This window comes from Pelophylax lessonae (assembly GCF_965119305.1).
Source record: "Pelophylax lessonae genome assembly, chromosome: 4".
Taxonomy (NCBI): Eukaryota; Metazoa; Chordata; class Amphibia; order Anura; family Ranidae; genus Pelophylax; species Pelophylax lessonae.
The window spans coordinates 506013803-506028612 of record NC_138771.1 but is presented as its reverse complement, the minus strand read 5'-3'; the positions used below and the strand labels follow the sequence as shown (position 1 = coordinate 506028612).

Genomic DNA, 14810 nt, shown 5'->3' with positions numbered 1-14810 from the left:
TAGAGCTCTCCGACTAATAAACTTCATCTAGATTAAATACCTAGTGGTACCATCTCTCCTTGTCTTTTAAAGCATTCAAAACCTGTCTGAGGTTTGAACTTTTCCTTACTCAGTACATTAATACAAAAACTGTGTTTAAAACTAAACTTCGGACCAACAAAAGCAGTAATGTGTTCATTAAATGAATGACCTCTACTAAATATACTAGTCTTCTGGCTGTCTTGCTAATTCTGTGGGTTTAGTACCTTATGGTCCCTTACTCAACCAAAAAAAAAAAAAGAAACACATGATAAACCACTTCAGACCAAAATTTAACAAATAAGAGTAGTTGATAGTTAAAATAGAACTTCAGTTCCCCCCCCCCCCCAGGTGTCAACATTATTGCACATGCGGACAGGACCAGGTCCTGACAGAGCCCATGGGAGCATCTGAGCATGCACAGGGTATTTTTCATGCATGCGCAAAGACAGGGAAGGTTTCAGACTTTCCTGGAAACCCTGCACATGTGCAGATGGCTGAGAAACCCGATGCATTCACAGATGTGCCGCAGGGCTCTCTTGGGACCCCAGACCTATGGCATATCTGTGCATGTGCAGACGGCTGGGAGAACTCCTTGCCTAGGTGAGAAATGCAGAAGTCCCCGCCAGCACTAACACTGAAAACCCAGCAATCAAACACCACTGATCACTCAGTTCTCAGAGCTCTATGAGCAGAGAGCTTGTGACTGTCAGTCACTGGCTCTCTGCTCCTCCCCCCCACGCACACTGGAGCACTGAGCAGTGGAGTGGGCGGCAGGGGCGGCTCAGACTCTCAGTGGCTCGCTGAAAGGCTGATGCGGGTGCTGGTAAAAATACCAGTTGACCCTGCCAGAAATTTTGAGATATCTTCCTGTGCCTTCTGCCCATGCTGACTGTTTTCAGTTAAATAATTCTCAGTCAAATCTGAGGAGTACAGAGCACCTTCCCGCTGGTATAGAGAAGAGTGTTCTTTCGTACTAACACACATCCTGTCCTGGGGTGACAATCCTGCTATTCCTCAGATACAGTACAGTAAGTGTTGTCACCCTAGGATTGGAAGTGTGTTACTGGCACGATCACTAATTAAAAAAGTAAAAATAAGGCAAAAAAAAACCAAACAAATTCAATCACCACAAGTAAGGACTGGTAAGCTGCAATTTATATATTTTTTAGATTTGGATAAAGGGGAGATGGGTTGGAACCCCTGCCACGTGTTTAATGCTGTCTGAGGTAGGTTAACACTCTCTATTTGCCCTGATCACCGATGACAGAACAGGATTAGAGAGGAAACCTTCCAATGGGGGCAGGTGTTTCTAAGACAACTGTCTAACAGTGGATTTAAAAAAGAAGTATGGTATTCAGTAAAAAAAAAAAAAATACCCACCTAGGTGAATGCATCATTAGTCTGATGATGCACATGTCCCATGCCGCTTCAAAGACCGCTGATCACTCAGTTCTTAGTCTTAAGGTCCGTACACACGTACCGATCGTCGGCATACAAACGTCGGCGGACGAAAGATCTGCCGATTGTACGCGTGTTAGTATGGTGCCTCCGACAGATGTCTGCGCACAATCCGCGGACAAAAGTCTTTCTTGCAAACATGAAAATTTTTGTCTGCGGACACCAGAACGGACGATTGTTCGCCTGTCAGTACACAATTCGGCCGACACACAGCTACAAATCCCAACACGCATGATCAAACCAAATGAGTTCCCGGAAGAATTTTCTCTAGTAAACTCAACATTTTATTCAGAAAAAAATTTCGGCTCGCGGAAGTCCAAGAAATAGGTGAAATGCGGAGCACATGCTCATCTTGATAAATGTGAGAAGAAGGAAGATGCTGCTCATAATGCCACACTTTTCTAATAAAAAGGCATGTGTTCTGTTATGATGAAGATAATGTTTGTCTATTCTATCTGTTCTATCAAATTTTATAATTAAATAATTTGAACTCTTCACCATTATTTTTGTATTTTCACACCAAAGATCTAACTATTGATATGACCCTTTATTCTTGTATGAATTAATGTCTAAAACATATTTTTCAGGTTATGCACAATATTAAACATGTTAACAAATTCAGATAGGCCATTTTTTATTTTCATTTTCTTTATTTTTTGTATCTCAGCAAAAAAAACCAAAGAAAACATCAATACTTTCCGTATAACTAAACATAAAAAAGTTCCATTTGGACAAAATTAAACTAGAAACTGGCAAACAGGGGTAAAATAAATAATAGGGGGTTACAAAAATTAAAGTTGCTGGTAACTGAAATCAGGTTGCCATGAGGGCAGGTTTGGATCCTGCTGGCCATATTGCCACTGGCCATGTGGCATTTGGCGAGGTGGTGGGTGTTGTGGAGGTGGAGGTGGAGGGCACGGGTGCTCCTGGCATGCATGGCTGTGCTCATTAAGGATCCCGTTTTCAGCCTTTTGCAGCACATCGAGGATAATTTTTCTGGCATACTGACACTGCCTGAGGTCCACCTTATCCAAAATTTTTGCCGTCATGTTGCCGAAGGACTCATTGGCCTCCGGTTTCCGACGTAGGGCTATGGTGGCCTCCTGGATAAATTCATCGGTTATGTCATCCACGTGCTTCCTCTTTTGCCTCCGTTTGGCAGGAGGAGGTGGTGGTGGAAATAGTTCCACAGGCTCCTCAGGCTCCGCAGGCTCCCCAGGCTCCTGGCTGCAACCTGGCTCCTCCTCAGTGACACTTCCCTGTTGATGAAATGAACAATTGATTAGAATGTTATAGTGTATATAAAAATGCATGTTTGTTATATTATTGTGAACAAATAGCAGACTTTACATACAGTGGCGTATCTAGGGTCTCCAGTGCCCTTGTTGAGGAGCTGTATTTGGCAACAACCCCCCCCCCCCCCCCAAGATCAATGTAAAACTGTAACCCACCCCCCAAAAAAAAATTAAAGGCCATTAAAAGTTTCTAATTTGCCCCTTGTTTGCCCAGTGTAGAGCTCTCTAGTGGGCAATCATTGTCTCAGGTGTGAAAAAGAAAGAGAGGGTTGAGAGCTAGAGAGAGGGAGAGAAAGAGGGGGTGTGAGAGAGAGGAGGGGGTTGCAGAGAGAGAGGGGCCTGAACTTGCAGAGGGCTTGATGTAGGGCATTGAGGGTGAAGCAGTGCAGGGAAACAGGAATAAGGAAGCCACCTGCCTTGCTGACCCAGAGTGAGAGACCAGAGACATGGAAGCAAGGATGGATGTATCATTTGCAGGAGCTGTTAGTTTTGTATTAAAAAAGGTTGAGCCAGAGGAATGCTGAGGCTACAGCAGTGTTTGTTAGGACCAGAGGTGTGCTGGGGATGCAGCAGTGTTTGTAAGACCAGAGGTGTGCTGGGGATGCAGCAGTGTTTGTAAGACCAGAGGTGTGCTGGGGATGCAGTGAGAGGCAGTCTCAGTCTCCTGGTCTTTTGGCTCAGCTGCTCTCAATGTTTTACACCTGCATGAAGCAGCTCTCAATGTTTTACACCTGCATGAATCCGCCTGCAAACTGGGGGTTCTGGGGTGTGCAGGCTGAGTGGATTGTTAAAATAAACAATAAAACAATGCCAATGTTTTTGTGACCCACCCCCCTTGGCCTGCGCCCCTGGCGGTTGCCTGTCATGCCAACCCCTTGCTATGCCCGTTTACATAAAGGGTCAATTATGGTTTAGCTTATAATTTTGTTACATGATTACATTTTAGCAGACAATATATTGTGAAATGCCATACCTGAGTAAAACTCTCCTCCAGGAAATCCTCATCCTGGCTTGGATCAACCGACACTGAGCCCTCTGCCGAAGTAGAAGGCAGTGTTGAAATTGACGGCCTGGATTCCATGGTGTCTGCCAGGAATCGCATGTTATCATAGTACCACAGCCGTGGTACATATACATTCCGTGCACCTGCTCCAGACTGGGTGGACTCCTCTATTTTTTTTAACTCCCGCCTGTAGGCAGTGCGAATACTGTTTATTTTTTTGCGTATATACTCAAAATTTGCCCCAGGACAGACGGGCTTGTAGAAGGCCACCAAATGTTCCATGGCCTGTTTTTTGAGTTTTTTATTTTTATAATCTGCGGACTTCACTTGCCACAAACACGGCAGTTGCCTGAACTCATCAATAAAACTTATTAGAAAGTTGTGGCTGGTGTAATTGTCCACCATATTGCAGGACAGTATATGCCTGCAAGACACAAAACAACACAAAACATATTAAAATAGCATGTATTTTGGCACATAATAAAGATATTCCTAATAAAAGCTGTATAGGTCCCAAAACACACACTTTCTATTAAAAGAGTCGTACCTTTGTTTGTGGGGAAAAGTCGTGATTCGCCGCTCGATCGTGCTCCAACTCTCGATATGTCCGCTAGCGAATCGTCGGCCGAACGATCTGGCGTCCTTTAAATACAGCGCAGGCGTCAACTCCTCCTCCAGTGGCGGGCTTGTGCAGGGGTGTGTACGTGCCGAAGATCAGGCCTACATGCGACACTCACACCTGAAGCAGTGGAAAAATCTTGTAATCAAGAATAATGTCTCAACAATCTGGGAGCTCAATTAGTGTGGGCCGAAGTGATTGGGCCACCCGAAAATCAAGGGCTACACCCATGTCAAAGCCAGAAATGGTGGAGATGGTCTCCATTTTAGAAAAAATGGACTATGATGGCAAGTTGGCAAATTACGATCGGCCCAATGCCAGGAAAGATGGCATCATGGATAAGGTGGTGGCCTGTTTGGTAAAAAAATTCGGTGTGGAGCGATCGAAAGATCAGATTCGGAAACGGTGGTCTGACCTGAAACACCGTGAGCAGGATCAGCTTTCCCAAATCCATCGGATTTTGAAAAAAAGTAAGTTTTTTTTTTTTTTTAATCATGCAATATGTTTTTTATAATTTTGTGTATGTTGTATTAACATGTCTAGATTATAATGTCTATGTAAAAAGTTAGATTACTCATTTTAGTTGTCATGTCGTGATTTGATCGATCTATTGTTGATGTTTTAGTATATGACATTAAAAGTCAGGAAGCCATAGTTAAAAATATATGTATTGTGTTGCAACGAACGTTCTTTCCTGCACGAATCTTCTCAGCAAACATTCCTATTAATCACAGATTATTATTCAAACCTTTAAATAGGAGAAAAACGTAAACTCCGTGCCAAACAATGGGAAAGGAGGAGGAGAGGTTTGGCAGCTCCATCGGCAGTTGTGGAAGAAGAGGAGGACATGGGCCCAGATGGTGGCACAGATTCGACTAAAGGTAATTGGTTCCTATGCACTGTCAAACATTAATGTACCATATTTTTCGTAGATAACCATGTACATGTCTTCATATTTGTTACTAAAAGAGCTATCAAGCAGGGCACCATGTCCTAACAAATGTACCTCTTGTGACTTTTATGATATGGCCAATGTTTTGTATTATGTAGATGAAGACATTATGCCTGAGGTGATTCTGGTGGAGCCAACAAGTGACCAGACACCAGAGCAACAAGAAGGTTGGTAGTCACAGATTTTTGTGTAGTGGGATCATAGAAATATGTGTATTTGCAATGATTGTTTAACCTTATATTCTTGTATTCCCTTACAAATTTACATTGCAGATGTTGCATCATGCCAGGATGTGGCATCCCCAGCCATGTCAGAACCCCGATCTCCTGGCAACTTGGCAAGCAGCGTGGAAGCCACTTCCGAAACTGTGGAGGAACCAGGACCAAGTGTCCAAGAGCCAATTGTGTGCCCACGTAGGTTTTTTCAGAATGATTTTTATCAGTGTTATTTTTAGCCTCCAATTTACAACACTAGTTCCCTATGGGAGCCTCTTTATTTGAATGGAAGTCGCACCGTAAGTCGGATCAGGATGCTCTGACTTGCAGGGCCACTTGCGTTGTGAAGATTTTTGAGGGGGAACTACACCAAAAAATTGAAGAACCCACCGTGGGTGTCCCCCCAAGTTCACAACCAGGCCTTTTGTGTGTGGTATTGAGTTTGAGGGTATGCCCACAACAAAAAGACAGCGTGGGTTACCCCCAAAACCCCTACCAGACCCTTATACAAGCATGCAGCTTGTCAGGCCAGGAAAGAGAACGAGCAAGCGGAACAAACACCCCCTGGACCACAGCAGGACACATGCCCTCAACATGGGGGGGTTTTGTTGCTTTGGGCCAGGGGGCCTCTGCACCGCACACCCAAAAGCACCTTACTCCCATGTAGAGGAGGACAAGAGCCTCATCCCCACAACCCTGTCTGGTGGTTTTGGGGGGTCATGCGGCCAGGGGGTTCCTAGGACTTTGGAAGCAACCTTCAACAAAGGGTGGCCCCCAGATCCCGGACACCAATCACTGTGTGAATGGGTATGGGGTACATAGTACCCCTACACATTAACCACATAAATGGAAGTGTATGTGAATAACGACAGGAGACGTTTATGAAATGTTCTTAAATATCTTCATCCGGTCTTCTCCACTCTGCTCTTTGGATCTTCTCCTCTCCACTCTTCTGCTGTGCAATCTTCTGCTCTTATGTTGTCTGCTCTTTTGCCTTAGGTTCTGCTTCTTCCTCCTGTCCTCATCTGATGCTGTTGCCGTGCATTCTGCCCGTCTCTGGTCTCTGCAGCTTAATATATATACATTACGACCATGCCCTCACAATGACGTCATCATGCGTTCACACCCCTAATGAATATATAGTAAGCTCAGGAGACCGGCAGAATCATCAGCAACAGGATCAGAGGAGGACAGGAGGAAGAAGAAGAGCCTAGGGCAAAAGAGCATAAGAACAGGGTAGGTATTAACTCGAGAGTAATTAAAAATAACCTGGACACCAAATGTTTCTCTATTATGACCTCATGTAGGTGATTCACATTGACTCAGTTGTATATTTTTTTACAGATCATGATTTACCTACTTGCACTTTAGCAAAACTAACCCGTGAGGCACTCCAATGTTGCTCAGACCTCGAGCAAATCAAGGAAACAGCAACGGCATTGCAATCAAAAATGCGAGATTTTGTCGACATGATTGCCAAATTTTAAAAAGTTTTAAAGACATTTTTTATGTTTTTATTGGTTCCTTTTCTTACAAAAGTTTTGTAATATTTTATGATATTTTGATGGCACTCAGTTGTTAAGAGTGTACCCACGTTTGGGAAAAAAAATTGAAAACACACTAACCCTAACCATAACCCTAACCCTAACCCTGTGAATGTTTTAAAAAAAAAATTTTGTACATTCAACAATGTGTGTTCCATTCTTTATTTGACTTTCCTTGGGGGGTCGAGATCTAAAGCTGTGTAAAGAAGCATTACATGTATGATGGCTGTCCTATTCCCATATTTACATGTTAATGACAGCATTTTGGACACTGCCATATGCGAGTTGCTGGAGGTGGCAATGAAATGTTAAAGATCCCAACCGTTTATACGCATATCACAGTGCGATCTGACATTTCATACAGGATTGGATCATACAAGTGTGAACGACTGTGCAATCCTATCCTGATGCAGCTGAATAAATGCATCATGTGCGACTTTTGTGCGAGTGTTGTGCGAATTGAGACATACACTTTGTATGGCTACATTCACACTGAACACGCACACAAGTCCCACATGACCCTTTATTTCTGATGTATCAGGATTGGATGGCACAGTTCTTCAGACTTGTGTAATACAATCCTGTGGAAAAAGTAAGTGTCGGGTCACCCTTATGCGATGCAGGAAGGATGCAAAGTCGCAGACTTCCCGCATTGCATAAGTTTGACTCAACACTCAAGGTACTAGCAGTCCTAGTATTCAATATGGCATTGATATTGGCAGTAGAAATCAGTGTAGGGAGATCAGTGTAATCTATAGTGTATTGCTTTTTCGTTGCTCTAGTTCACTTTCCATTACTTATATATATATAACACTTTGAGATGAACAATGATCAAGTTTCACATAACACTGACATATCCTAACATTGGTGGGCAGTGAGAAGGATGTAATAAATGAACACAACATAACAGGTGTAGGTACGTTGTTAATACCCTAATGTATTATATTAAATATATAGTATGGGCAACTTCTGTACAAGAACCACCAATGTAAGGTGACATTAGATGAACCTTGGGTGTGACCTAGTTCTCAATGTGACAGGGTTTGTGTACATTTTGTGGGGTGCAGAAGGCCCTTGTATTTACACCACTGGCTCAAAAATAACACATGGCCATCATCACTTTGGATCAGCTGGTGAGAGACTACAGTCAAGAAACACACTGATGAATGTATTAACCCTTCCAAAGTCACACATATATAACACATGATTAACCCTAATAATTGTGTTTGGCATATGTGCCCAAATGATTAGAATCCACAATACAGAATCATTGCTATTTTTTTTTAATGTGTGGAAAAATAAGATATCTCTGACATTTATCTTGTGTGTCCAATCTTTAACAAGATTAATGGGTGTGTGACAGTGATTGCTGCCAGGACACAGCTCCTCTCCCCACGAAATAGTCCAGATATTCCTGGCGGATCTGACGGCCCTGTGTGATGCCAATGCTGACCGTCCAACTTCCATTGACGTCATGGACTCCACTTGGTTAGAAGGTTGGGCCTCTCCACTTGTACCTGGCATAGCAGGGTCAGTATCCAGTTGCTGCAATACATAATTTTGTGCATTCCTGCGTAGGAAGTTGCGCAAAATGCAGCAACACAAGACCACATTATCCACTTTGTACAGTGCCAGGTTTATGGACGTCAGGAATATCCGGAACCGGTTGGCCATTATCCCGAAGGCATTCTCCACAACTCTGCGAGCTCTGGACAACCGGTAGTTGTAAATCCTTTGGTCGGGGGTGAGGTTCCTCTGAGGGTAGGGCTTCATGAGATGCTCCCCAAGCGCAAAAGCCTCATCTGCGATAAACACAAAGCTCATACCCTCAACAGTTTGCTCCCTGGATGGCAGGTTCAGAGTGCCGTTCTTTAGACGACGAGCGAACTCTGTCTGATCAATAACTCCCCCATCCGAATTGCGGCCATTTTTGCCAATATCCAAATAAATAAACTCATAGTTTGCATTAACTATGGCTAGCATGACTATACTAAAAAAACCTTTAGAATTATAATAAAATGTGCCGGAATTCGGAGGGGGGACAATGCGGACGTGCTTCCCATCAATAGCACCCCCACAATTGGGAAAATTCCACTTATCCAGAAATTGATCAGAAATCTCCAGCCATTGCTCTGCGTTTGAAGGAAACTGTGGGGAAAAAAAAAAAACAAAAATTAGTGCTTGAGCACATCACATTATTAATTACACACACAGTTGTCTGTTAAATGCTTATGCAACTTGCTAAAAAAATAAACAACAGGAAGGCAAAGGTTTGGATATGGGGATGTAATATCTACATACATTTATTTTCAACCTCCTATTGTTCTTATATTGTAAAGGGCCATACACACTAGAAGATTCTCTGAAGACTTTTTCGTGCAGATTTACCTTTTCTATGTAGTGCAAGGGCCTACCAGATTGCATAGGATTTGAAAGTGTTTGTTGGACCTCATATTATTTGGTTTTGGTAAATCGGAAGGATAAATTGTTCTGACAATCTTCTAGTGTGTATGGCCCATTATACTCACCAGCTAGAGCTGAGATTTACAAACTACGGCCATCCAGCTGTTGCAGAACTACACATCCCATGAGGCCTTGTAATTCTCTGACATTCACAGACATGACTAGGCATGATGGAAATTGAAGTTCGTGAACAACTGGTGGGCCATAGTTTGAAGACCTCTGAACTTGAGCTTTGGTATATGCTGACTTTGAGATTTAGCATGTGGGTGGGGGATGGGTAAGTAAAACTGGGCATTTATACATCAATAAGGGCTTGTGGTCAGTGAAGGTTTTAACATCATTACATAAACATACAGAATCATAGGTGGGAATGGATGGACTGATGTATTTTAGATAAATCATTAACTAGGTACTAAAACATTGGCCAAGGAATAATTGTTTGAGGGAAAGCAATAAAATTAGATAAATTCGACATACTGTTAACAGGCAATGCGTTTAGGGACACATAGGAGAGAATGGTGGGGTGGTTAGTGGGTAATTTTACAAATGGTTAAAGATAATCTACATCTTTACTACTATGTGCATGCGGACAGAGGGTAGTTTACAAATAATGGCCTGTGTCAATTGCTGTACATCCAAAAACATCATAATTCGGGTGAAACTAGTAATACATGTAATGTAATGTAAAAAATCAAACATACCTTGATATAGTCCTTCTGCAAGACCTTGATGATGGCAGAGCAGGTCTCAGGGATGATGATACCAAGAGCTTGGGGGGGAGATGACTGTGGTGAACTTCAGATCCTGCAGGCTTCTCCCTGTTGCAAGATACCTCAACGTCGCAATTAACCTTTGCTCAGGAGTAATTGCAAGCCGCATACAAGTATCCTGCTTCAGAATATAGGGGGACACCAGGGCAAGAAGACGGTAAAAGATGGGATCCGTCATCCTCAAATAATTCCTGAAGTCATCAGGATTATTTTCCTGGAGCTCCCTCAGCAAGGACATATGAGAAAATTGATCACGGTTAAGCAACCAATTTTTCGTCCAGGAGGTCCGCTTCTTCTTCCTATTGCTCGTACGTCGTCTCAGAGCCAAAACTCCAACACTAACGACAGCAACGGACGAATTCACGGTCGCCATAATAAATTCTCGAACGATGTCTCGGAAAATAGCGAAATGTCGTCAACCAAACAAATGCTACCGAAATCAGCGCGAGATGCCCAGAAGGGTCACGGCCAAACACTCACTTCCTCTTTTGTAGCGGCGAACGTGCGTGGAACGTAGTGACGTCATTTTCTGTCGGCAGACAAATGTCCTGGGCAAGTTTTGAGCACTTTTCAACAGACAAACAACAAACACACCAGCCGCGAACATTTGTAGGACGTTCTGTCGGCCGACGATCGGTACGTGTGTACGGGGCTTTAAGGCCCGTACACACGTACCGATCGTCGGCATACAAACGTCGGCGGACGAAAGATCTGCCGATTGTACGCGTGTTAGTATGGTGCCTCCGACAGATGTCTGCACACAATCTGCGGACAAGAGTCTTTCTTGCAAACATGAAAATTTTTGTCTGCAGACACCAGAACGGACGATTGTTCGCCTGTCGGTACAGAAATCAGCCGACAGACCGCAGATTTGCAAGACTGGGCATGCTCAGAAAATAAAAAACACAGGGAAAGTTAACCATTACATGACATCACTTCTGCAGTCAGCTGAAGTCTGCGGACAAAATTCTTGTGCTGTCCTTGTGCTGTCTTTGCACTTTTCAACAGACACCGACATCCCGGGGAGAAAAGACGAACATTTGTATGACGACGATCTGCGTGTGTGTACGGGGCTTTAAGCCTGCAGAGAGCCGGTGACTCTCTGATCTGTCCTTCCAGCACTCACTGAAGCGCTGGGTTGTGGATGGGTGGAAGCAGATGGCTCAGGCTCACAGCGTCTTGCAGAGAGGTGGAGCCAGCTCCCGGTCAAGGCATCTGGGTGGATCTAGACTATATGGTTGGATCTTTTCACAGCCTGGACTGGCTCTGTGATGTCAGCCACCAGCTTTAGTCTGCTGTAAGGGGACAATGGGTCACAGGAGTGCAGAAGGAACTGCACACCTGTGATCCATAAGATAAGTACACCCAAAAGAGCTTTGGCTATACTTCTCCTTTAATCCCATTTCTAAAATCAAAAGCGGTTATTGCTTGGAGTAGCTATTGATCATTAAACAGAAAGTAATAGGCCTGGTACTGCATGCATAGCATAAGTGGAGGGCCTGCATGACTGAGTTTGTTGTGCAGGCTACAGCCAGGCAGTAAAAGATGTTATTTTTTTTTAAAGAAAAGGGTTACCTTATTGGATGGCCAGGGGGGTAGGGTGTGGCACCAGTGGTCTAGCAGAAGGGTGGAGTTGCTAGTGGGTGCCAGGATAGCGAGGAAGACACTTGCCCTTGCCCCCCCCCCCCTTGCCTTTGTCTGAGTTTTTTTTCCAAGGACATTTTTTTCTGTTATATTTCTTCATGGCGGCAATGGGTGCTCTAGGGGGCTGTGTTTCAGGGGTGTTTGCAGCATCGGGGTTGTTCTTGCCTTCTGTCATTGTAGCAGACAAGGGGGTCTCAGGTTTTTGAAGTCAGGCATTGCCAAAAACAGTATGTGGCATGTAATCGGTTGGGCCCATCTCAGTATGGGTGTACCTTCCCTACTCCGTGTCGTCAACAAGGGATTATGAGTCATCGGGTGTTAAAACTGGTAAGAATTGTCCCTGAGCCAGTGTTACTGTGGCTGGGGGGCGGGATAGAAACGTGGTGGCTGATACAGAAGATGCAATAGAGGAAAACATGCCTTCATTAACCTAAGACTCATGAAAAAGTCAGGTAGGTACATTATGGTTTAAAATGTTTTGTTTATGCAGAATGGAATTAAAAGTTATTTATTTTATTTATGGTTGTTAAAAAAACTGCTGCTATGGTTATTTGAATCCAAATTATGAAGTCGTACCATTATTATGGTAGACCAGTGGTTTATGGATAATAGAGGTAAGCAATACTTCAATTATGAACACTTGGATCCCTATGCTATAGATTAGACAGGTAACCTGTAGTAGCAGTCACGTCTGCTTTATGTGGTCCTGAAACTATAGCTTTTTTTAGTGAAAATTAGGTTGATATAAATAAATAATTCCGATTTAGTAAAGAACATACACTTGCATCTAAAACATATCTCACACTAACTAGAAATGAATGCATACTGATTTGGAACCGACCTCAAATTCAAGTAATTATTCTGTGCTTTACCTTGCTTCTTTGTTGACAGAAACTTAAATGCCAGTTTGTTGGTGTAGTTGCCCTATATGTTTTCTTTTCAGAAACTGATCATCATTGTGCCTTTTCATTTGATGTTGGGACAGGAAAATATCAAAAAGTAAGTTGGGTCAAATCTCACCTCCATCCTGGAACTTGCTCAGTCGCTCTAGGTAGGAAGACATGGGGCTTTGGACAATGTCAAGAATAGCTAGAAGAGTTCGAGTTAGTCGTAGCAATTCGCTGAAGCTATAGAATCCAAAATAGATGAGATTTCGAGCCAGATGGACAACCTGGAGGAGGATGTGGAGGTTAGAAGGAAAGCACATTGGGCAAAACCTTTTTGTAACATTCAGTCCATGCTCAATGAAAGGAAGTTTTTTTTTTGTGTTAGAAGATGATCACAGATGTCCCAAGGAATAACCTGATCACCAGAGGCATTCAGATCAGCTGTATAGCTAGCATAATTTGTGCCAGCCTAATTACAATTAAAGGCTAATTTCAGCCTGCACTATATGGCCAAAAGTAATGGCGCTTCTCCACTGCATGGAACCAAACGGTTCGGCTCGCTTTTGCGCTTTTCCACTGCATGGTACCGCATGGTACGGTGTTGGAACGGTTCGGTACGGTACGGCGGCGCTTTTCCACTACATGGAACCGAACGGTACGGCTCACTTAAACAGTACCACCTCGGTTGTGGTTCCAAGAGGGCCGTACCGGTACCATATCCCACAATCCTTTGCATGCAGCCTTGACTGTTTGTCACTACTAGCCGCTGATTGGTCAGAGCATCGTTGTTATCCCACCCACTTACTATTAGTGGAAAACCAAACGGTACCAAACCGTACCGAACTGTTCCAACACGGTACCATGTGGTACCATGCAGTGGAAAACCAAACTGAGCCAAGCAGGGCCAAGTGGAGCAGAGCCGGTACTTGCAGTGGAAAAGTGCCATAAGTGGACACCCATTCAAATAACTGCATTTAGGTGTTTCCAGTGAAGTGTATTGGTAATACTACAGAATATATAGACAGTTTAGACAAAAGTGTGCTTCCAACCATGTGCTAACAGTTTGGGGAAGATCTTTATCTGTTCAACCTGACTTGTGCCCCTGTATGCAAAGCCAGCTCCATAATTCCAAGCCAGTTCTTGCCATCCTGACCTCCCAAATGCTCTGTTTGCCGAAAGGACACAAATTCTCACAAGCATTTTCCAAAAACCTGTGAAAAGCCTTTCTAGAAAAAGGAGGTTACAGTTACAAACTTTGTATACATGGATGTGGTTTTGGAATGGAAAGCCCAAGAAGCTCATAAATGGGTGATAGTCAAGAGTAGGGATGAGTTCAGGTGTATTCAGGTACAAGTCTAAACATGCCTGAGTTATCCCGTTAGGAAGCTGTCACTGAGGACTGCCAATAATAAGCAGCCAAGGCATTCCCCGCCTGCAGCCGTACAGATACAAAGGGTGTGTATTCACACAGCCAGGGGTGGGGAATGCCTTGGATGTTTATGATATATATCATATTTGTCATATTTAGATATGGACCAGTATTCAAACACGCCTAACCTCATTGCTAATCAGGTGTCAGCACACTTTTGTAAATATTAAATCTGAGTTTCTGCGCTACATACACATAAAGATTATACAACATAAATTATGGATAGCTGCTGCCACAAGATGCAAGAAGCAGCTTAAAGATTATACAACAAACCTCTGTCAGGTAAACTGCTATCAACCCAATCCAAACTAATGTGCTAATTTAAAAAATTATGAACGCTCTACTACTCCAAAGAAAATTATATAAAAGCTTTTTATTAAATGAACTCGAAGTCCACATAAAATTGAATCCATAAAAGTTCACACTTCCAGTGCTCAGTGTTGCATGCTGCTACTCACAAGTGCATATAACTATACGTGGTGATAGTACTACGTATCAGAATATAGTGCT

The 14810-nt window shown here is 43.3% G+C and overlaps 1 protein-coding gene across 1 annotated transcript in view; it reads right to left on the bottom strand.

The window, feature by feature from the left end:
- ITPR2 (inositol 1,4,5-trisphosphate receptor type 2) overlaps positions 1-14810 on the bottom strand; it is a 611059-nt gene that overhangs the window by 315567 nt on the left and 280682 nt on the right. The window contains exon 21 of the mRNA XM_082252924.1: positions 13005-13155. Coding sequence (XP_082109050.1) covers positions 13005-13155 — 151 coding nt within the window. The remainder of the gene's footprint in view (positions 1-13004; positions 13156-14810) is intronic.